This window comes from Ambystoma mexicanum, chromosome 6q (genome assembly GCF_040938575.1).
Source record: "Ambystoma mexicanum isolate Mex_15411 chromosome 6q, UKY_AmexF1_1, whole genome shotgun sequence".
Taxonomy (NCBI): domain Eukaryota; kingdom Metazoa; phylum Chordata; class Amphibia; order Caudata; family Ambystomatidae; genus Ambystoma; species Ambystoma mexicanum.
The window spans coordinates 1471692693-1471716558 of NC_090937.1; the positions used below are offsets into that span (position 1 = coordinate 1471692693).

At 45.0% G+C, this 23866-nt stretch overlaps 1 protein-coding gene across 1 annotated transcript in view; it reads left to right on the forward strand.

Moving 5' to 3' along the window:
* Positions 1–23866, forward strand: part of KDM3A (lysine demethylase 3A) — a 331646-nt gene that overhangs the window by 69772 nt on the left and 238008 nt on the right. The window contains exons 9-11 of the mRNA XM_069632181.1: positions 4303–4457; positions 5537–6093; positions 22797–22998. Coding sequence (XP_069488282.1) covers positions 4303–4457; positions 5537–6093; positions 22797–22998 — 914 coding nt within the window. The remainder of the gene's footprint in view (positions 1–4302; positions 4458–5536; positions 6094–22796; positions 22999–23866) is intronic.

Genomic DNA, 23866 nt, shown 5'->3' on the forward strand with positions numbered 1-23866 from the left:
TCCAATTTTGATTGCAGTTAGAAGGCCTGAAGAGGGTCTTCCAAACAAACCTTTCACCGCTGGAGAGATGTATGTTTCGTATCCATCAAGGACTGGAGTTTCGCTTAGCCATGTCTCCTGGAGACAAATAATGTCAAAATGGCTCAAGTCAAATGCGTCTGGCTTTGTCAAATGGTCGTTGCCCCTCTTGTTCCAAGAACACATGATACTCCTTTTCTTTGGAGGACATTCCGGTTGTAGAGCTACAGTAGACGTCGCTGAATCTTTTAGTTGTTAATTTTGGGGGTTTGGATTTAACCTTTTTCAACCATCTGCAAGGCCCTGCCGGTTCCCATTTTTTATTGTGGGCCCAATCAGCACTTTCGTCAATAGAATCCAGACGTCTGCGATTTTATTTTTATATTTTTTTATTTTTTATTTTTTTTTTCCCTTCTGGGATTTGACCTCCTTTTTGACTTCGTGTTGAACTTTTCGATAGTTTGTGTTAGTATTGGATGAATGGAGTCTCGATCTAAATCTTCCCACGGCTGGGTTGGGGTTTCTCCCTGAAGGCCACTCTTCTTCTACCTACAAGATGGTCTTCAGTATTGGGATGATGTTCCGAATGCTTTTCCGCCGAGCTGTTTAAAGAGGGAGGGATCTTTGCGGTTAGTTCAGACACAGGGATTTCAACTAGCCAGAAACCCATTTGGTTCAACGACGCATTCACCTCTTTTTTAAAGTTTAGGTCCACAGGATTTTTGACGTGGAGATGGGCTTTAGCCTTTCCATCTCTATGATATGGTTCCACCAATGCAAGATCCACCAATTTCAATGCTGGTATATTGGTGAGGATTTTTAAAACCATCTTTCTGTTCAAGACTAGAACGTTTTTCCCGGGTGCAAGTTGTTGCATTTTGTAGACCCGGTTGGAAATTGTCTTGGAATCCAATCGGGGCGTTTTCCCTGTGCAGTCCTTGGTCCCACAGTTTCCAGTTTTTGTCATTTGAGGGACATTATCGTGTTGTTCTGGTGGAACATTTCGTTCTTTAGAAGGTAGGTCAGTTGCTTCTTTTTCACCCCCCTTACAAGTGGTGTCTTTTGTTCGATTTGTTTCTGAGAACTTGGTTGTGTTCAGAATCAGAGGTTTTTCTACGTCATTTGGGTTTGTCTCTAGGCTAGTTTCCTCTTCGTTCAGGTGAACAGTAAGATTTAAGAGTGATGAATTTCCCAAAGACCCTGCCTCAATTGGCCGAGAATTATCGAGTTTGATTATGGTTTGTTCAAGTTCTGAATTATGACGTACTGGAGCTTGAGGGGCCACATAAGTGGTTGTCATTTTTTCATGAGTTGAAACGGTTGGTTTAGGAATCTTGAAGATTAGTGGCACTTTTAGAGCTTCTTTGCTTTTTTTCTCGTGTCATGACGCAGAGTTTGGTCGCTGGTTTATCACGGTTTGGTATACCTTTTCACCTTTTGATTGATAGTCCTTTGGATTTGACAAGGGGAGGCTTTCTGACTGGAGGTTTAGATTGTTTTCTCCAGGCTTACTTGCATTGCTTAGTGTGATGATTAAATTCTCAAGCCGGGTGATTTTGGAATCCCATTGGCTTTCTTTCTCAGCGTTTTGTTGGGTTAGAGCGGTGATGAACCCTTCCAAGAAGGTTACTTTGGCATTTAAAGCCGAAACCGGGGTTATCGAATCTTTCATTGAGTCGTATACTTTTACAAATGGTGCGAGACCCACTGTTATGGCAGACATAGTAACCAGGTCCGTTTTTTTTGATGGCATGTCTTTAGGTAGGTTTCCAACCATGTCGCTGGGTCTTCTATTTCTCGCCAGTGTTGAGGTGTCTTTTGGTAGATCGTTATATAATGACGGTCTTCCAGATGGAGAGTCAGAATTGTTTTTTGGCCATATGATGCCAGCACCGGCTGAGTCACTTTGGGGAGAGACTTGTTCCTTACGTCCGGTTGGGCCTTTTTAGGCGGGGATGGCCTACTTTGGTCCGTTCCGAACATTGGAGCAGTAATAGTTGATGGTATTAATAAATTGTTCCCCAATCCACCTTTTTCGGAGCGATGCGCTGGTACTTCTTCGTCAAGCAAATTTGTTGCCGATATTCATGCATCTTTTCGGTAAGAATTGGCCACGTTACCTTGTGCGTCCATATCTCCCCGGCTGCTAGAGCATGGTATGTTTTCCTGACGGCCTGGGGCCTCAGTTACACTATGGTCATTGCCCGCTGTTTTTTTTTTTCCTTTTCTGTTGGATCTAAAGGGACTTCCCGCGGAACGTCAAGGATTTCTGCATCAGAGAGTTCAGTATCTGGTTCTGTTATCTTCTTTTGATTGCTTGAAAAAAGTGTGATGTCGGGAGATTCGGGAAAGTTGATTTCACTGAGTCACCTTTTTTTAGTTTCTGGTGGGTAGCTCTTTTGAGTTGTTGGGTGCCGTGATCCAAGGGCTCCCCCAGATCCTTTACGATCTTCCTTGATGGTGCTCTTTTTTTTCAATCGAGCCATTGCGAAGTCTCTTCTGGGCGATGGCATCGCTGGCCAAAGCGTTTGATGAATTTGCAGCAATTAGTCGCTCCTGGGTTACATCTGTAGACTCATTTTCACAAGAACTGATGGCAGCAGAAGTGGAATCGGCTGATTTTCTTGCGGTTTGGCTTGGCCACAAGGTGGCGGCAGAGAGAAGCTCTGCGTCTACACTGTCAACCATTGGCACTCGTGGTGGTTGACAAGCATGAACTTCCGCCTGTGTGGATGTCTGGCGGCTGGGCTGGCCTGGATCCTCTGGGGGCCCGCCACAGCTCGCCACTCCCTCCGATGGGGCTCCGTGACCCGACCACGGAGAAAGAGGAGAAGAGGAGCCACGGGAGACGCCAGCTGGCAGCCCGCAAGCTGAGATTGGCCCCGCAGGGTCCTTCGACTCCGCTAGGCTCAACCTCACTTGCCGCGGCGGAGGCCTGCAGGGCGCGTGCAGTCGACAGCGGAGGGATCGAGGAAAAAAGACAAGCTCCCTACCTCCAGCGATGGATCCCATACAGGACAACAACCCTCCCTCCGCAAATCCAAAACAGGTTGGCCTCCAAGTGTTCAGAGACAGCTGGGGGGGGCGCCTGTGTGAAAGGGGGATGGAGGACTCCGAATTTTCATCCGATGGACCCTCCAGAGCACCGGGGGGGGGGGGGGGGGGGAGGAAAGTGTCATTTAGTACGTTCTGGGCACTCACGACCTTGCAACTCTCTTCCTCTAGGTGACAGGAAGCCATTAGGGTGGAGGACGCCAGAGAGGGCGAAGATGTCATTTTTTTCCGGTGGAATAATATCAGAACTGACATTACTTCCCCGGTTTTGTCTTGCCGTGTAAGTTTTGTGAGTCTTTCTGCTTTTCCAGGCAGAGATATTGGCTTCTAAGTACCCTGCCAGGTGGACTTTTCACTTGGGGGTGGGGAAGAGAAAGTACAGAATTGTCCATGGCGACTTCAGGTCTAGGGAGCAAGGGGGCCATTTGTGGGTCCATACCTCCTAGCCTCAGTAGACTGCAGTTGACTGCTCGCACCTCAGCGAGCCAACTCCGCGTGCCGCTCCGCGTGAGTACTGGAGCTTTTGTTCACAAACGCTGTAGAAAGACTGCAGGCAGGCAGGAAAGCAGAGAGGGACTGCAGTTCCCTATACATCCTTGCATGGGTGACTTAGTTCATGTATCTAACCTTGACTCTGCTTTTGTACTGAGGTATGGAAATTCCTCTTGGAGCAGGGTCAGAGAGGCCCTTTCCCAACCCTTTTTTCAATTAACATATTTCACTAAATACATTGTTAACTTGTGCCTGAGTTTCATCCCTGACTCCTGCAAGGCAATCGTAACAAAATTCATTGCCACTTCTTTTTGTATCCAAATGCCCAAGAATCCTAGAGCTATTATATAGTTCATGACATGGTACCAGCAGCTGACATAGCTTTCACAGCCTCCACAGATCCTCCATTTTGGACCACATTTTTAACTGACAATTGTAGTTTGGTTTTTAACTTTGGTGGAAAAAGAGAAGTAACCTGAAGTGTTATCGGAGGCTGGGCATGTTTAGTACCAGCATGCTGTTAGTGTCTTATTTAATTGACATGCACCTGTAGAGGGACAGACCAATGTCAAGGTTGGCCAAAGTTCTTAAAATGTGTTTTCATGTGTGGTGAGCGGCCCCCAGCCAACTTAGTGTTCCCATTGAAGCAAAATGTAACTTTTCCAATAAATGCCATTCAATAAAATGCTTGCTTGAATCGCCCTTTTTAGCTAATTGATATTTCAATGTTTCTCGCAGACCCCTCCTATTCTACAGCCAACACAGCATGTTCCGGTTTTTGGTGAAGCACTGCTAGGCTGCACAGCTGCAACTCCTACAAGCAAAGATCGCAGACAGGATACGCCTCCGCTAGCCAACTCTCCTCCCAGTTTTGGTGCACCATCTCCTTTTGGGTAAGCATTTAGCTCTCAGCTCAAATATTCCTAAGAGTGTTAATGTTGAGGCTTTTATTGTAGCCTTAAAAATTGTATCAGCCTTCCAAGAGATTTGTAACTGCAGGTGTGTATTTGGTGGTAGGGGGCTTTCCAGAGTTCCATACAATGTAAATGTTTACTTTTCATTCTGTTTATGATTGGGATTTGTACACAATTCTGTTACTGACCTTTTTGTTCGTACCCGTGCTGTCTTGATACAATTTCCCTCCTAACCCAATACAACTGCATCCCATGGTCTGTACAAAGTTTTGAGTGGTTAACAAGTACGAGAGAGTGAGCATTATTTACCACTGTCTGGCACATTTCCACTGCATGGTACACTGAAAATTGAGCTTTTGAAAAGGAATTCAAATACTGGTGTGCGATTTGGTTAATTGTAAGTGAGGCTTTCTAACAAAACTGAGCATCTTTACTTTCTGCTGTTGCAGTCTGTTTGTTATCTAGCACTTTATTCTAAGAATGTATGAATGGGTGTTCAGACCCAAGGTAATGATTAACTCGCACTGTGCCACCCATAATGTCAACTTTCAAAAAACTACTTCCATTACGGTGCAGCAATCACATAGATCACTTTGGCCCGCAACCTGCCGCCTCCTCCTCCTCCTCCCTATGGCAGCACACAACTGTGCTGCCAACTCATCTCTGTCCCTGTGGCTTCGGTTCCTCCCACTTGCATGGGTCAGAGCAGGCAATGCAGGTTTTTCTTTTTAAAACATTTTTATTTTTTTAGTAACATTCTTGTCCCCCTGCTCCATCAAATGGAAGCGGGGTAAAGCCCTGCTCCCCTTAGTTGGTGTAATGAGGGGTCAGGATTTTTGTTTTGTGCAAAGGCACAGTATCGGTAATGTCGCCACAACATTTTGGACCGATACCTTAGAGTTAAACCACCATCTATAGGAAACCAAATCTTGGATTCCTAATTTAGTTAAATGTGTGATTGTTTATTTGGTACCAGTTTGGTTTGGGAAATCATTTGTTGGAACAATTGTTGCCCTTTTTCTATTCATTGTATGTATATATTTTTTTTTGTTTTTTAGACTTTTCAAACCAAATGCATCGGAAGAAAGACCATCTGGTTTCAATTTTGCAATGAACATTCCAGACGATACAAATATATTTTGTAGTACTGCCTTTTTACCTAAAGTGTTTGGTACAAGTGAAATTGGGGAGGCAAAATATCCAGCAGAAGGGAGCAGCAGCTTCACAGCACAGCCACTCGCTCCCAGTTTCCTCTCTTGGACTGACCGAATGAATAATGAGAAGCGCAGCAAGCCGAAAAATATATTCGAGTCCTTCATCAAAACTGATGCTTTTAGTAATGGTTTTGAAACTACAGATGTTAAAGACAGTTTCCCTACTCAGCTCTTATTTCAGAGGGAGATTCCCCGAACTGTGCCACAGCCTAGCAAAAGTCCAGAACTACCAAAACTACTGGATTCCCCCTCTGAAGATGAAGGTTCACCTGTGAGAAAAGTTAAAACTACCCATTTGAGGAATCACCACTTTGAAGATCTGTATAAAAGGAAGGTTTTACTTGAGAAAATAGCTGCAAAGGCGGAGAAGGCTGCTTACTATGCTGGAAATTCAAGGCGAGGTCAGTGTGAATTTAGTACATGTGGATTTTTTTTTTATATGCATCAAGACAAATATGGTACACTAGGTGGTGCCTGAATGACATGAAAACATTTCGAGAAATCTTTGCCCGAGCATGGCTTTTGATGTGATTCTTATCAACCTGATCTCTAGAGCCATCCCTCCACCCCTGGAGGAGAGTACAAGACTCCCCCAGCAGGGGCTCTGGTAAGAATAGAGTTAGGGGAGGATGTGGTGGTGGTGGTGGTGGGGGGGAGGTGAAAGCCTGTCGCTCTGCATAGGCAAAGGGAGTAAGCAACAACTCCCAACAGTGAGCGGCTACTCTCAATTCCCTTTAACGTCAGAGACCTCCAGCACTCTGGCCTTTTTTTGTATTTTTTTATTTTGATCTTCTGAGTGAGTGGTACATTTTACCACTCACTCTTTGTTTTCTCTGAGTGGGACTTTTATTCTTACTGTTTTATGGAGTTTGGTAACCTCCATATGTTTAATACAGACATCTGCTTTTTACTTGTGACGCCCAGAACCCTCTGTGCAGCGTTACTGGGGAGTCCCTTGGAATTCATTTTTTTTTAATGACATTCTCGTGTGAACTTCATTTCGCAAGAATAGTGAAAACTGTTCTTACTTTTTTTCTTTTCTTTTGTGGGTCCAGCACACACCAGTGTACTGGGGAGATCCCCTAGCTGGCACATAGAGTCGGGGTTTGCTCCGCCGTACGTACTTGAAGACGAGATAGCTGCACCTTTGAGATGGATGGGGATGCAGGTATATTATTCCAACACCAATCAATAAGGAAAATTCAATGGTTTGGCAAAGGGGAGTCCGTTTAATGATGAGTATAAAAAACAGAGAGACATGGAAATCAACAGTGATGCAATAGTCCGTCTCGCTTCAACTCCCGCAAACTTCATAAAAACAGTAACATTTATACTCAAAACTCGTCATCATTGACGTCTAACACTCAAAAGTTGACATGATATTGGTTAGGAAAAGGTAACTTTACTATAGGTACTATATCTGTATATGGTAACCGAGTGAGAGGATTGGATTAAACCCCATCAGGTGGGCGTTTAAACCCTACCTTCTGACTTTACTATTGTGGACGTCGAGTACAACGTCCCATTGGTTCTGCTATCTATAGGACCCTAGATTATTTGGTCCATTGTGATTGGCTTCAACCCCATGCATAAATGTCCACTTTACTTAGCAGCACGCAGAATGGGCAGCCAGGTGCAGGGTGCCCCACGATTCACCTGGCCTTCCTTCAATCCATCATTACTTTAGTGGCTATGTGTCAATTAGTTGGCTGTGGTGACCTCAAAACTGTCTTCTTGTCAGGAAAAGTTATGATCGATCTGTATGGGCGGCTGCCAAGCGTAGGTGTGAACCTGTGCTCCTTCTCGCTCGTATGGTCATGTGTTACTCACACTGAATCTGCAGAGTTTCCCTCAATTTGTGCATTTAGTTCTTATTTGGCTTGCCACCTGCCTATGCCTCCTTATTTCAGCCTCCTGAGATAGGCTATTCTGATGGGGGCCCTAGGGGACCCTCGCGTATGGAAACAAGGCACAATCAACACACACAAACTGATAAGCCAGACACAAGGTTAAATTCCCAAAATTTAGGGTTTATTGCAAAGTAAATAGTCTGTCGGCCGACTGGGTCTCGCGTCCCACAACCTTGTGGGATGCAAGAGAGCGAGCATTTTACATCAGTTACATATATACAAAATGATCATCATATTAGCAGTAGTGACACATTCAAAAACCGCCCATAATGTCTTTCTTCGCAATGGTTTGATGATTGACAATTATGACAAATATGACACCCTTCAGTCATTTATTCAGCAACAGTTTGCAATTTTTACAGATGCAGACACTAGTCTTTGTTTTAGGAAACATACTGCTTTTGTTCTCACAAGCAAGCTGCGTGCAGGGGAGAGACACATTCCAGGCCTTACTATTTTCAAGTTTCTATTCGTGGGCTAGAGGTCCGCTCGATCTACAGGGGCTCAATGAAGGAGGTGGCCACAGAAGAGAGCATAATTCAGCCTTTAACTGTTCGTTCCTATAGTTTCTGCCGCTCCAGCGAGTCTAGCTTGCACCTGCGTAGTGATTAAATGCCTTGTTGCTTGTGCAAGGACTTGTGAGGGAGGAGATCGGGGCATTGCTGTCTGGGTTGTCTGGGCTGCGTTTCAACATGTAACTTGTGGATTTGCTCTATGCATGAGCAAGAACGAAATAGAATTCACACACAGCAAAGCAGTTTGAACAGAAGCAAGAAAAGCAAAAATTACCAAAATGGCGAATTCTATCCCATCAAAATGGACGCTATATGGTTATACTGATGATTCTATACTGGCGATAAGAACTAGGTGATGCGGTTGGTTTTAGGCCAACATAATATACCGTTTATGCTACGGAAGTGCCTTTTTTCTAGACTCACAATTCTGTTAAGTTTCGATTCCGCAAAGCTACTGTTCGCTCCTTCTATTGGTCTGACCTTGGCTCTTCCTGGCTCACGTTGCCTCTGCTGAGTTTCGATTCAGCCATCTCTTCTCGTTTTAGCTGTAATACAAATCCTGTCCTGTTTGGCCTCTAGTAACCCGAGTTGATTCTGCTTTTGCGTAAAGTGGACTTGCACTTGTATAATGTGCTTGTTGAGGTAGATATGTATAGGTGGCGCTTGCCGCGGTCTATATTCTACGAAGCATAGCAAGCCACACTGTTTTCTTAGCTATGTTGCGGTTTCAAGCATATGCAGGTTGAATGACTTCATCCTGCTTTACATCTTAAGCTTCTTTATATTTCAGAATAGTCTCTTCTAGGTTCACGATATCCTTATTCATGGAATTTTCGTCTCTTGTCATTCTTGGGTCGTCATATCTTCTACTTGCAAGTCTGTTCGGGCCTTCGTGACGTCACCATTCGTCTTCCATTAAGGCCTTTTGGGTTTTTTCCGGGACAGTGTTTAGATTATCTTCATTTCGTCTTATTTGTTGGTAGGGTTTTCTCAATGGATACCTTACTGTCCATGGGTTTCTGGGTATCGGTACTTCAACAGGTGTTCTTCTGATGAGCACTGGGCAGAGCCCTACTGCACTCTGCTGGTTTATTTGCTCATCATACGTCACATACTTTGGTGCGAAAGTTCCTGGTACTTTGAAATGGGCGAAGGGAGTGCAGGCTTTATCTGGGACCTCCTCTACTACCCCCTCTGGTCGATTCATCGACCACTTCCTCCTTTGGATTCATCTTACTTGGTTCTTCTGTATTCATTTTCATTTCATCTTCTGGGTTCATTCCTTCATCTTCTGGGTTTGTACATGAATGTTTGAAGAAGTGTCTCTTTGGAGTCCACATTTTTATCACTCCTTTCAGGCTTCCTGCTGTTCTTGCATCTTCTTTATTCCATGTCATTAATTGCCATTGTCCATTTGGGCTGCAGTAAATCATTTTCCTTCATAATTTCTGCGTTTTCTGGGAAACTTTGTACCTCGCTGGCCTTCACAAAGTCTCTAATTTCATCATCAGTTAGATCTCTAGGCTTCCATCCTGGCTTGACATCAATCATGATCTTCATCCCTATGGCTTTCTTCGCAGTGTTAGGCATTGTGAGATTATTATCTTGATGACACAAAATCCTAGTGATATCAATAGCAGGGCTCCCAGAAACTTTAATATGTCTGCTATCCATTGTGGGACCCACGAGAATAGTTATCAAAATCAGCTGTCATCGTCAACTTCGTCAGTTTCTTGAACATCTGGTTCTGTAGCTTCGTCAGCATTCCTATAGCTTCTGTTAGAGTTCCATTTTCTTCGTCGTGAGAAGGTATAAATGTGCAACACGATTCTCCGATTTTTGCACAAACTCCTCCATCCATAGCTGTGATCATGTCAAGGACATATCTGTTCTGGAGAGTCATCAGTCGGATTGCTCTTAGCTCTTCCTTGATTGCATTGAATTCTTTTATGGTCGTGTTGCTTGTCTAACAATTCCAATCTGGGTATCTGCAACCATTTAGTGTTTACTCCAACTTGGGGGATACGTGGCATAAACATCGTGAGGTGAGGCTGAACAGCATGTGTTCATATGGGATTGCATGAAATGCTTCTGATTTGGCAGAAAAGTAATTCTCTCTTCATTCGAGTTATCAGTTCCACAGACGACCTCTTCAAGTGAGCATCTGCTTTCGGGAAACTGTCAATGTTCAGGTCGCTTTTCGGGATCACTAATGCTGGAACGTGGACATTCACTATTATGCATATGCCTCCCCAGTTTTTCGGCAGTCTGATGTGTGCTTTGGGTCCGCATGCCCAATAATAATCTGTAATTTTTGTGGTTCCATCTACCATTTATGGAGCATCAAAGATTTGTCCAGTTCTGATTCTCTTCCATTTTCCTAGTGCCATTCTTCCTGAAGCACAATTTCGGGTTTTTTAGTGGCACTATCTGCAAGGGTCCTCCTGTCTTCGACCCATGTCGGCAGTTTTGCGAGTTTTGGACATACTGATTTGCACAGTCTTTGTGAGTTCTCAATTGCTTCCTTGCAGGCTCCAAGGACCATCCATGCTCGGCATATCACTACTCCTTGCTCCCATCCGTTTGGTGAAAGTACTGTTGCCCAAATCTGCATTTGGCCTCTGTTCTTCCAAATGTGAGCCTCCTTTTGGATTTTTCCCTTGGACATTGAGTCTCGGGTTTATTTCTCATTTTATTCCTGCTCCTTTAACTTCAGGTTTCTCGTACCTGATCACGTGATTGCTAGTATGAGCTCCATTTCTCGTCTTAATGTCCTGAACATAATCATCTTCATCGGGATAAGCTGCCATGAACTGGCCTCTGTCCTTGCACATTGCTACGTGTGAGAGACGGTGTGCTGTCGGGACATCAATTTCTACAGCAACAAAGATCTTGGACTTCCCCCATGCTGTACGATAGAAGTGCACAAACAAAGCATTCTCCTTCTGAATTTCGTCTTCCAACTTCTTTCGTGTGCTGGTACCAAATGTTGTTTCCTAGATTCTTCTCTTGATTCTTAATGTTTTCCTGTAGTTTGCTGTAACTACATCCCTAAATTCATCTGTATGGCTTTTTCTTGCTGGAGGATTCTCAGGTCTCCTGGTCCATGGTGCAGGTCTCTTCATCTGTGCTATTTGAGTGGACAGGAGTCTGGCAGCTCTTTCCTGGTCCTCCTGCATCTTTTCTCTGCTGTGTGCAATTGCCCATGCCAACCAGCCTGACACTGGTCCGGTATATGGCTGTATTGTAGACCTGGTACTTGTCCTTTGTGTTAGAACATGTGTGCTTGGCAATACCGTCTCTGCTGTTTTGTTCTTCAGTTCCTCTTGTAGTTTCCTCGCTCTGGCTATGTATGGGAATGAGTACTATCAGTTGCGTTCGTACAGAGTTTTTCCGAGTTGGCTTTTGCTTTCTCAAAAGTTTCTAATATGACTGCTTCTGTTGGTCTTTCTCTTAATTCTTGTTTTCCCACACCATCTTCTGTGAAGTTCCTTATGGCGGGAAGTCTCGTCTTCTCTGCTTTCGTTTGGTTCTGCAGTCATTTATACTAGGCCTGGTGCGTGAGTGCGTGTATGTGTGGTTGTTGGTGTTTTTTCTTCATTAATTTCATGCCGACCCAGTCTCCCGCTTTCCTGCTCATTCGTTACCATAAGTGTTTGATTATCACTATTATTCACGTTCATTTCAAGTTAATTTACTCTACCATCAGATTTTCTAGGGACTGGAATGACTATATAAGGTCTGGGTGCTTTTGTGAGTTTCATGCGTGTATCATCAGGTGGGTGTACTGAAATTGGAACACTTTGTGCACCAATAAAGAATGCAGTTCTGATCGTTAATGACCGAAAAATAATGACAAATTTGATGCATAAGTACTTTATGGTTCTATATGTTAGTCGACAGTATTTCCTTCCAGAGAAGCGAGGACGCCTCTCTTCTTGTGGGAGGACCAGGTTGCTGCTCTGGACCCCCATCTTAATCGTTCAACAAATGTCACTGTTATCATTCCCCCACCCAATATTGTTCTTCGAGTTCTGTCAAGTGTCAGTTGCTTTACAAGTGTCCCCCCCTCTTGTGAGTGACAAATTGTCTTTTGGTGCAGGATACAGTTCCTTAGCTAGCCTATGGGAAAAATTTAATGGAATAACATTTCAGTGAATTCCTTTACTGTGCCTGTTCAAAGTACGTAAGCTCCAAGTTCACTCCTCGACTCTGCTTCAGTCCTGGTGTCTTTAAACGTGGTAGACTCACGTATACAGTAATACATATTGAAGGTATAACCAGGAAGTCCTGTTTGTTTGGTCTGTGTATGGACTTTCCTCTAATGGCCCTGGCTGTCATGTTTTGTTACCTAGGAGACGGGGTCTCGCGTGGAAGAAGGGGAAAAGGACGGTTATGCCTGGGCGTATTGAAGAGGAGCCTTGAAAAAGGAAGGCGCTGTTGGCTTCGGCCTGAAATTTAAATACATCGATACAAAGTTGCGCCGTTGTGCAGTCTGACGAGTTTTTGTTTTGTTGTTTTTCGTGAGTTTGAACACAGCGATCGTTGTCGCTTGCTTGGCCGAGAGAAGCGTCGGGCTGAATCAAAAGAAGACAGCCGTGTCCGGAAGGGAACAGCTGATCGCGGATGTCCTTGCAGAAGGAAGCAGTAGGCGCCGTTGCGCCGGTAAACAAGTAAGATCAGGAAATCATACGGGAGAACCCGACGATGTCTTGCTACTAGTATCGGACCCCTGAATGAGGGATATTGTTATAGACTTCAGGGAACTGTAGGTAGGGAAAACGCTTTGTTTAATGGACATCCCTATGGGGTCGAATGTCTGATAAAGACTGCTATACGTCGCTGTGTAGATAAACAGCCACCTGAAGAATTTCTTTGAGGATATAACTATAAGGAGATGAAGAGTGTGAGATGTTGAATCCAATATCCCTATGAGCAGGAGCTAAGTTAAGAGGGAAGTTTAAAGGCGTGTTTACCGCTTCATATGAAACGAAATACATCGTATAAGAGAAGCTGCATAGACTCTGTCCTGTGTGTTCTGAACAGGGACTACCAACATTAGCCTCTAAAAAAAAAAAAATATATATATTGTCAGAAGTGTTAGAAGACAAGTTGGTGCAAAGTGAGAAAACAAACATAGAAGGTTACCCTGAGGAAAAGAGAATATAAAAAACTAAACTGAGGAAGTCAAGGGAAAAGTCATTGAATAGAGAAGAGAAAGAGAGACATTTTGTTTAAAAAAACTGTATGACGGAATGAGGGAAGTAACATCAGACCACAAAGGAGGGAGTCAATGTAGACTAAAGACACAGACAACTTACCTTGAGCCGGAAGAGATGCCAATCTTGATACCAAGTTTGCAAGATCCAGCAGTAAAGACGTATCCTTTTCTTTAAAGCTGCATCGGAAAGAAAGAAGGAAAAACACTGGTTAATAAAATTATTTGGGTTCTCGTTGAACTCCATACAAACTACTTGTTGTCTCAGACTTTTATTTATACAATATTGAAGACAGGCTATCAGTTTGGTGTCAGAGTGGGTTAGAGAGAACGCAATGGAGGAATTTATCAAGACCCTAAGTGAGGGGCAACAACTGTTACAGCAGGCCTTGCAAATGCAGAATCAACAGGCCCAAGCGGACAGACTAGCTTTTCAGCAAGCATTACAAATACAACAAGCACAATTATTAGAAGTTACTAATACCAGGAACAACCCTCAAGTACCTACATCTGTCTTGCAAAAATACGCGACTGGGGAAGATCCAGCCCATTTTTTTGTAAACTTCGAAAGGGTAGCTAGGAACGCCCAGTGGCCAGCCGAGAGATGGTGCCATTACATTGCACCATTAATGACCGGGGAAATGCAGTCAGCCTATCAGACCGCAAACCCAACGGGAGATACCCTATACGGAGATATGAAGAAAGTGGTGCTGGAACGAATGGGACATGATGAGGAAATGTACCGAATCAAGTTTAGAGAATTCAAATTGACTGGAGAGGAAACCCCCAGACAGTTATTTTATAGGGTAAAGGAACTGGCGGAGAAATGGTTACAACCTAGTCTGACCGCTACATATGAAATAACAGAAAAAGTGATCTTGGAGCAGTTCATTGAGGCCCTTCCCGGTCCTGTGCAGAGATGGGTCAAACAACATCGACTGTCTCTACAGGAAGCGGTAGATGTGGCCTCCGCTTATCAGAAAGCAGGCCAGGGACGGATGATATCCTATACAACAGCGTATAAAGCACATACAACAAATAATAAAGCTGGGCCTTAAACAAGATGGCCCCACTCCATGCTGAGGAAGCCAGAAGGGGAAGTGCTACGGTCCAGACCCAACAGTGAGGGTCCCATAAATTATCGGCCTTCCACCTCAACCGTTCGAGGACCTCAATGTTTTGACTGCGGAGACTGGGGCCACCTTGCCAGATTTTGCCCAAAGAAACCAAAAACGGAACCAATGGATGTGGGGGTCTTCGACTCCATTAAAGAGAGTGAATACTTTGAACAAGCGCCTGGAAGGCAGTCACAGTACCTATATACGTGCAAGGCTGAGGTGGATGGAAAACCTACAACTGCCCTAGTCGACTCGGGAAGCCTTCAGACTGCCGTGACGTCAGAATTGGTAGGTGAAAGTTATAATTCCTCAGGGGAGATCCCAGTTCGCTGTGTACATGGGGATGTAAAGGCTTATCCATCAAAGTACATACAGATCAAATTGGGAGGGGAGGAATTGGGAGTGAAAGCAGCCGTACTACCCTCTTTACCAAAACCCTCATTAGTTGGCTCCGACATACCTGAATTTCCTAAGATAATACATGCAATTGAGAAGAGCTGGTGGGAAAAGGCCCCTTTCAGTGGAGAAGAAATCTACGCCCCCTCCTGTAAGCAACCTAAAAGCAAGAAATTGAAGAGAATTCAAAAAAAGGAATGGAAGAATAAGAATATGCTTCCGTTAGCAGTTGATTTGGAGGTTGGAAGAGGGTGGCGATAGTTTTAGGTCCGCTCAAGCGCTGGATCCATTACTTCAGTATGCTCGAGAGCGAGCATTAGAAGATCCTACGGGACAAGGTCCACGTTTCATAAGAGAGAAGGGGTTGTTATACAGAGTGAGTAAATCCAGGAGTGGAGATGAGCTGAAGCAACTTCTGGTCCCAAGAAAATAAAGACTTAAAAGGTGTCTGGAAACTCACCGCTCGTGCAGTTAACGACGGTAACGGTCTTCTGAGTCCAAGAGGCCTATGTTTCACCAGTGAAGGAACTGGCAACAGCGCCCTGCACCAGACGCAGATGGAGAGCCCAGCATTCACCTATCTAAGGTGAGCACGTTGACCTGGGGGCTCTACGGAGAGGGAGAGAGAGGAAGAGGGACATTGAACAACCCAGACCATTAACCCCCATATTCTTTCACCTGCAGAAACCTCACCCTACGAGTTCGACACACAGTGCGAAGAGGTTCGACCCCAGAAGCCCATCGGGTTCTGCACATCACCGTTCGAGTCAGACACCTTCCTGCCAAGATCAGCGCCTCCGTGGGAATCAGGTGAGCGTTACACTGTCTTGCTGGGGGATTGTTTTGTCCTTGATGTAAACAATGTCTGCGCTGTCCGATCGTGTGGAGTGCGACTGAATGACTATCTTATTTAAGAGATGGCTTAAATGTTCTGTGTTTGCTGGGTCTCGGAGAAACGTGAGTGTCTGTCGTTCTTCCAATAAAGAGTTGGACAGTCTTCGATTATGCGAAAGAACAGTGTGTTGACGAGCTCATTTATTTCCGCCTTTGTTGGGGACATTTGATTCCTTCTCACTGTACTCTGGGAGTAGGATAAGTTGTTTGGCAGTGACAGTGAGGAGTTGTCTTATTGTCTTTTCGTTTTCAGGATCTTGTAAAAAGTCTGACACTGGTGAGCCTCCCTACAAGTGACGGGTATGATCTTAGTACTAAGCGGAAAAAGGCGACTAGGTCCTTTGTTATGTCTCTACTGTGGGACACCATAAATGATTCAGAATAAGGTCTCTGTACTGAATGAATCGGGATACTGGATTTGCTTCCAATGTAAATATCCTCTGTCAAAATGTCAGTTTTTTTTCACATCAACGCTTAAGTGTGCCTCAGTCCAAAAGTTCAAATCAACAGAATATGTTGTGGCTTATACGCACAATTGTCTTATTCACCCTGCAACCTGGATGCCCAGAGTGTCTGTTTTTATGTCCTTATCCCCTTTTTTTGCTTGGAGGAAGTGTCCAAATTAAGCCACAACTTGCAAAAAGTTCCTTGTCTTTGTTTTGCTGGTCATGCGTCCTTCTTCCTCGTCATGGATCTCGTCTGCACGTACTCTGGTTCTTCCCCATCGTTCGTCGATTCCTCTCGTTAGGATGCAGGCAGGGGGCCTTCTCTGATATAAGGTTTGAAATCACTGAGAAAAATCCATGCTCTCCTGCCCTATAGCTTCACAGCGGATGGAGTGCAGTCCTCTACGATAAAAGGACCGTTGAATCATGGCTCGTCCCACCTTTTCCTTGTATGGTTTTTCACAAAGGCGGTGTCTCCAGGGAAGACGAGTGGAACAAGTAGACCTTGAACTGGGTCTGTTGCAGTGTCTCCTATGTGCTGTGCTGCGCCCTTTTCATTGTTGCTGCAGCTGGCCTGAAATTGCAGTAAGGCAAGATGTCATGCAGTTCAGATAGTTTTGCATTTCAGACCCTAAAACCTCTCCTTTTGACTGGGCATCACATCTAGCTCTATCTCGGGGGTGTTAGGGGAGTTCTCATTGTTCATCCTGTGGCTATCTCGTGTGGCGTAAGATGATGGTCGGAGCCTGGTTGGTTCCGAAGTGCATACACTGCCACTGGAACGCAGTGCAACCATCCCCTCCTTAGAGTAAGCTTCAACTTGGCTATTCTCTCCTTCAACAAGCCGTTGAGCTTCTCACAGACACCATTACCTTGTGGGTGATAAGCCGACGAGAACTTGTGCTTTATACCAATCAGCAAGTTAATCTGTTCAAATACTTCATTAACAAAGTGAGGGCCATTATCTGATCTCATGACTTCGCACACCCCCCACCTTGGGAACACTTCACGCACTAAAAATGTTGCTGCACAGGTAGCGTTTGGGTGTGTACATGGACCTGCCTCTATCCATCTAGAGAATGGACACACCACAACAATTAAGTATCTGTACCGGGTGCATACTTGAATCATGTCAACGTAATCGACATGAAAGTGCTGAAAAGGCCCGTTTTGCTTGGGGATGACTCCTCTCATAACTTTTACTGTGTGCCCAGCAGTGAATTGCTGGCAGATTATGTAGTTCACCATAAAGAATGTAACATGCTCAGATAAATTCGTTATGAACCAGTCTTCCGCGAGCGTTGCTGCTAGATTCTCCTTTGTCATATGCGCTGGTAATGTAACTGCTCCAGCGCTATTTTTAGTAGGGCTACAGGCATTGCGGGTTTACCAGTGCTGTCTTGTCGCCACAAACTGTCAGAGGGGTTTAAAGAACACCCTCGACATTTCCATAGGTTTATTTCCTCCTCTGGTGCCTCCCCTTGCAGTTCCATCAGCTGTGTTTCCCCAAGGCTATAATAAGCTTCAGGTGTTGTTCGTGCAATCAACATTCTTTCATTGGTACAGGCAACTACCACTTCCATAATCGTCTCACTTTTGGATACCATACGCTTGACTTCTGTGTTTGCTGCTTGGTTTCCTCGCGGGATAAAATCTGTCCCTTTCGTGTGGGCGGCGCATTTCACAATCTCTATGCCCACTGGGAGCTGTAGTGCCTTCATCAGCCTGTCCAATAAGGCTGTGTGCTGCACTAGCGTGCCATCTGCTCGGAGGTAGCCCCTCCTTTTCCATCGCGCTAGTCCAGCGTGCACTGATGTCACATAGGCGGAGTTACTTACACCATTACTTCCTGGTCTGCGTGATTCTCAATGGCGTGTATCAACGCCAATAATTGTGCAGCCTGTGCTGAGTAATGGGATGGTATTCGCGCTCTAACAAGTACTCACAATTCTCCATTTGCTATGTGTTTCACCACAGCGACGCCTGTATATCTTTGTCCGTCATTTTGATCGATCCTCTCTCCTCCTGCCAAGGCATTTTCCTTCATCCTGGGGATTTCATCATAGACTTCTTCGTAATTTGCACAGTCATGAATCGGCTCTCCTTCAGTGACTGGCTCTGCTATAAACCTAGCTGGGTTCACTATCTTACATCAAACTATTTTTATTGAGGGATTCAATATGATCACTTCAGAAGCAGAAACTCTCAGATGTCAATGTGCTTTTCGGTTTCTCTAGAATAGCAAATGAGTGTTCGACGTACGTCATTGAGCATCCCATTACAATGGTGGTTGCCTTCACTATGGCGAACGCTGCGGCAGCTAAACTTTGCAGGGAAAATGACCTCTCATTACTGGATCCAAATTCGCACTGTAATATGCCAGTGGCTTGTACCCCAACGTGGTTCTCTGTATGAGTACTGCTGTCATAACGCTGCCATCTGTGTGCGAAAACGGGTAACATTCCTCCGCATAATTGAGAATCCTGAGATCTGGAGCTGTACAAATGTCTCTCTTGAGTTCAGCAAACCTTTTCTCCGTGGCCTCCGACCATTCAATCTTTTCTTTCGTCACTTGGGCCTTCTTTAGGGTAGTCGAAGACCCATGCCTTGACATAGTTGCATAGGCCTAAAAAGCTCTGCATCTGCTTTATCGTGTCTGGTTTAGCCGTGTTCAGTATGGCTTCAGCCCTTTGTGGGGTCACTTTCTTTCCTTCATGTGAGATCAGCTGGCCTATGCACAGCACTTCCTGTTGACAATAGTAAGGTGAATTTGACTTTACTTACATTTTTCTCTTTGTAGGCCAATCGCACCCCATCTTATGTGGAGAGCTGGGGGCGGGGGTTTACTTAGTGGTTCCAGCCGAGAGGTAACCAGCCAGGTAAGCCTTTTGAGCAGTTCGTAATTTGTAAATGTCTCTACTGCTTTCTTTAATGTTGCCTCTATCTTCCCCTTTCAGGTCGTTCTGTACGGGAGGCGTGCAGATTCGAGGAAGCTGTTTGTTTGTGATGGTTCAGCTAAAACATGGCGCTGGTGCGCAGTGCATTCTGGGGGGAACTCGGAGCCATAATGGATATTTATCCATGCCTCAGTGGAAAGCTGCACTTGCTTTGCGAAACAACATGTTTTCAACGTTATTTGCTGATGGGTTTGGAATGCAGGCCTTCTCAGCCAAGGACACGGCGCTGGGAAAGCTAAGATCTGCAGGTGCCGGCTGGTACCTGATAGCAAAGTTTGTTTTGGTTTGCTATGCCTGCGCCAAGGTTTTGAGATGAGTTATGGAATTGTTTTCCGGGGCGTTTAGGAGAGGGAAGCGCTTTTCTCCTTGAGGTTACTGTCGGTTGACCCAGCTGGCAACCAACTGTCACCCATCAATGCGCAAGCGCATTGCCAGAAGGTTCGAGAAGTTGCCACCCCTTGTTGAGGAGGGCATATATGCGGAACCCCTCAACGGTCAGACGGGATAAGCACAAAGACCTCAGTCGGAGGGGGGATGCTTCGGTCCGACACTCCTGTGGGCTGTTGTGCTCTCGGCCTGGCTGTTATCGGGGTTTTTCAGCCGCGTCTGGCGAGATGAAGTTTTGTTAAGTTACGCCCACGGTGATGTATTTTTTCTTTGACTTCTTTGTTTTCTGTGATCTATGTCCATGTTAGTTGTAGGAGTTATTTCTATGTACCTATGAGCTTTGAATAAATAGCCGTAAAGAGCTGATTATTTTCTAAAGTGTGCGTGGCTGCGAATTATTGTCTATTTTTGGGTTGAAGTATTTGCTCTATAATTGCATTGGTGATTTATGGTAGTTCCATGCACTTTTCAGAGGAGAGCAATACACTGTTCTCAGTAGCTGCGAGTGTTTAAAGATGAAGACTGCAGGTAAGATGATGCTGCTGCTAATGATGTTCCTTTTGTCTCCTTGCAGGTTCTGCTTGTCCGAGGTTCGAGGGAATAGCTGGATACGGTGAGCGTCACGTTGCAAGCTGCAAAGTAACGCGAAGCTTGTTGTCTTGCTCGGGTGTGGTTTAAATAGCCCCAACAAAATAGTCCAGGTAAAGTAGTCCCTAGGCTACCACACCCAAAACACTAGACCGCATAGCTTGGTTCTAAAGAACCAAGCTATGTGGATGCCTCCATGTTGGCTGACAATACAATAAAGTAGTTCCCAAGCACATTGTTTTTCATGGTGTATGAGCCTGCCGCCATAGACGCCAGGACTGGCCCCATGAGGGCTTTTGAAGAGGATGCCAGGCTCTAGAGGCCCGAGTCCGGACTCCACCTGGGCAGTGGGTTTGCCAGAGGGGGCTTTGGGCGAGGGTCGTGACAGCGCCATGCCAGGTTTGAGCCCTTTTTTTTTTTTTTTTTTTTTGTTTTTCCTTTGGCGTGTTTTAGTACTGAAAACCGCCCCTGGCTCAAATGTGTCTGGAAGGGCAGGAGGTGAGGGAGGTTCCCGAAACTCCCCTGCCCTTTGTCTTTAGGAATCCCTGAATGCACCCAGTCCTGATTGGCTGCCTGTCCTTTCAGGACAGCCACCCTGCTGTGTGATTGACAGCCTAGGTTGTGCATGAATGGGAGAATCCTGCTTAAAAGGCGGGGGTTTGGGGACTAGAGGCAATATCGACCTACGTAAAGAACAACCCGACGAAGAAACCGTGAACAAAGCTTGCTACATTCTCCTGGACCTTTGGATTGCCCGGTGAAGCCCTGCTGCTGTGGTGCTCCTTTTTCTAATCGACAAGAGGAGATGCGGAAGGGATGACTTCTTTCCTTGGGTTAGTGGGACCAACTAACCCCGAGACTAACTCCACTGGACCACCTTCCCCGATTTGCTGTACCTTTTTGCTGCTGCAGCAACCGCGTGCCAGGGGTCGAGAAATCTGTAGTCTAGTGCAAAGTCTGGAAGCCGGCCAGAAGCTCCAGTAGTCTACCCAAGATCCCTTCATAAGCAGGACAACCAGAGCTCTAGTCCCCTCACCAGAGTGCAGGACTCGAGGAGTGAAAGAAGCCCAACCGGTGTACAAGATCTGCGGTGGTGCCGTTTATCGAGCGCTGAAGCCACGAAGTGCCGCTGATCCAAAAAGAGCCCGTAGATGCCACCGATCTTCGAATTGCTGCCGCAGGAGTTCCCAGGCATTCTCCCTCTTGTTCCCATGACTGAGGCCCAGGAACCCAGGATCTGCATTGCTGCAACCAGACGAAAGCCAGCTGGACCACTCTTGGAACCCAGGATCTGCATCGCTGCAACCAGACGAAAGCCAGCTGGACCACTCTTCTAACCCTAAGGTACTAATGACTTGGGGTACTTACCTCCGTGTCTTTAGCTTTGCTCTTCTCAGTTGAGACTTGCTGTAGCGACTTTGCTAGAGTTGATTTCAGCTCTACCCTTCACACGTGTAACAAGTTGTGACCTACACATGATTTTTCTTCAACAAACTGACTTTGGTTGTCCTGGCTCCCTGCAGTCTTATTTGACTTTGGTACTTACTGTCCCTCATAGGTGTTGACTTGGTTTCTAATGATTATTGCTGGGAAAGGTTTTTATCTAGACTTCATTGGTAGATGTAAAGTGCTTGCATTCTCTGAGAACCTGTTTATAACCTTTCCTTTCTACCAAACCTCAGAATCTACAAAGGGTACTAGCAATATATAAATGCCATTACAGTCCTAGTTGGTGAAGTCACTTCAGGGTGTAGGAAGCGTGTAAAGCATCTATCTGCTAGATTTGTGTTGATTCTGGAAAAGTATTTTAAAGTATATTTGATTGTACATATTGCCCTGTTTTAAAAAATGCTTATTTAAAAACTACTATTAAGTAATTATTTATAACAAAAACCTTGAGTATAAGTGTTACTTGGCTCCTTGTATGGGTGGATTTCATTGCTACTACTCTACAGCTCACATTTACCCCTCTCGAGTTAAGCCTGGCTGCTCAGTTGTACTGCCAACTTCCAACTTGTGTAGTACAGGCCTGTACAAATAGGTGGGTTACCTAATACCAAGAGGACAAGGGTTGTGTAGTCTCCCACCGGGTTAGTACATCAATTATTGCTTAACACTGCACAAAATGTGTTGTGATGCAAAAGTAAATTACAGATGCCTATAAAGTTGGAGGAAAGTATGACTCCAAAAAGGTATGGAGAGAAACAATAACTCCCATTGCCAGAGTAAAAGAAGGGGTGAGTGGGGAGTGGGGAGGGGGAGAGATGTTCCCACTCGCCCAGGAACACCAGCGAAAAAGTACTGGAGGTCTCGCATGTGAAGGAGGTTTGGCATAAAATTTAATCTAACATTGCCACTGATCTAAACACATAAGTGGAGCTCTGTCAGTTTCATTTTTTTAGTTGGAAATATCTTTACTCCCTATTTTGTATTAGGAATATTTATTAATCTTTCTTTAGTGAAGTGGCTATCTAGCCTATATCTGTATTGCTGACACGGCCTTTAAGTTTCCTTGACATACTTTTGAATAATGATTTAAATGTTCATATGTGAGAACACATTGCGTGTAGGTTTTACAATTCTTCATTTGCATGATCTGCGTTTTGTCCTTTGCACATGCAGGGATGGTGCTTTAAAGGCTTAACATGCTAATTACTTTATTTTATTGATTCCAGTTACTGTCCACCAATCGGTTTTAAGCGATGCTGGTAAAGTTAGAAGGTTGCAAGAAAGTGGTGCTTACTTTGTACAGGATGGTTCATGCAATGATGTTGCACCACACCTGCACAAGTGCAGAGAATGTCGCTTGGATCGCTTTGGACGAACCAACGAGATGAAGGATTCTGCGGTTTTCTGTCGTTTTTTTCACTTTCGACGGTAAGTGTGGAAAGATTTCATCAAAGGGTTACAAACGTGGCTTTTATGGGTGAAGCTTGCATAATTTGTGTTGGGATTTGCAGTCCTTTTTTGCTATGGCACCCTGTGCCTCCATTCATGCATATGATGTGACCCCTAATCATGCTTATATTCAGCACTCTGCTGCTGTCCTCACTACTCCTTTTGGGGAGAATTCTCATTTTTGTGCTATTTCCCTTCAACCTTAGAGACCCCCAGCTCTCTTGCTGGACTTGGGACTTTTTAATTTTAACTCGCGAGTGAGACCTTTTTTTCACTCTCTCGTGTTTTACCTGATTTGGATTTCTGTGTTCACTGTTTTTGGAGTCTGACCAACTCCATGGGCATCTGCTTTCTCTGCTTTTTGTATGTTATGTTAATTTGCATTTATATAGCGCCTTATGTACCATTGGTATGGTCTCAAGGCGCTGGTAGGTTGAACGCCCTCGGGAACCGAAGTTCAAGTCAGTAGAGAGAGTCAAAGGTGCGCGTGAGCACCGAATATGTATGCAGCTGGTGTGGCATTTGTGTGATAGCTGCTTCTTAGCGGTGGTGTGGTGGTTCAGAGATCAAGAGTATGTGTTCATTCTGGCAGGTTTTATCTAGACCGATTGTGGCTGCGTTTGGCCTGAGAACACCCAGGCTGGAGGGTGCGTAAGCAGCAGTGTTTAGAGTGATGGCGAGTATAAGGCAGATGATGGTATGAGAACAGCTATACCGAATGGTGTCTTAGTATCGCTGTGTTCTAGTTGAGTGGTGGTGTAAGAAGAGAGTAAGCATGGAGATGTGATATGGTGGTTTACCTTAGGTGTTTGAGATCGGGCCTACTCCAATAGTTTCATGTACTCAT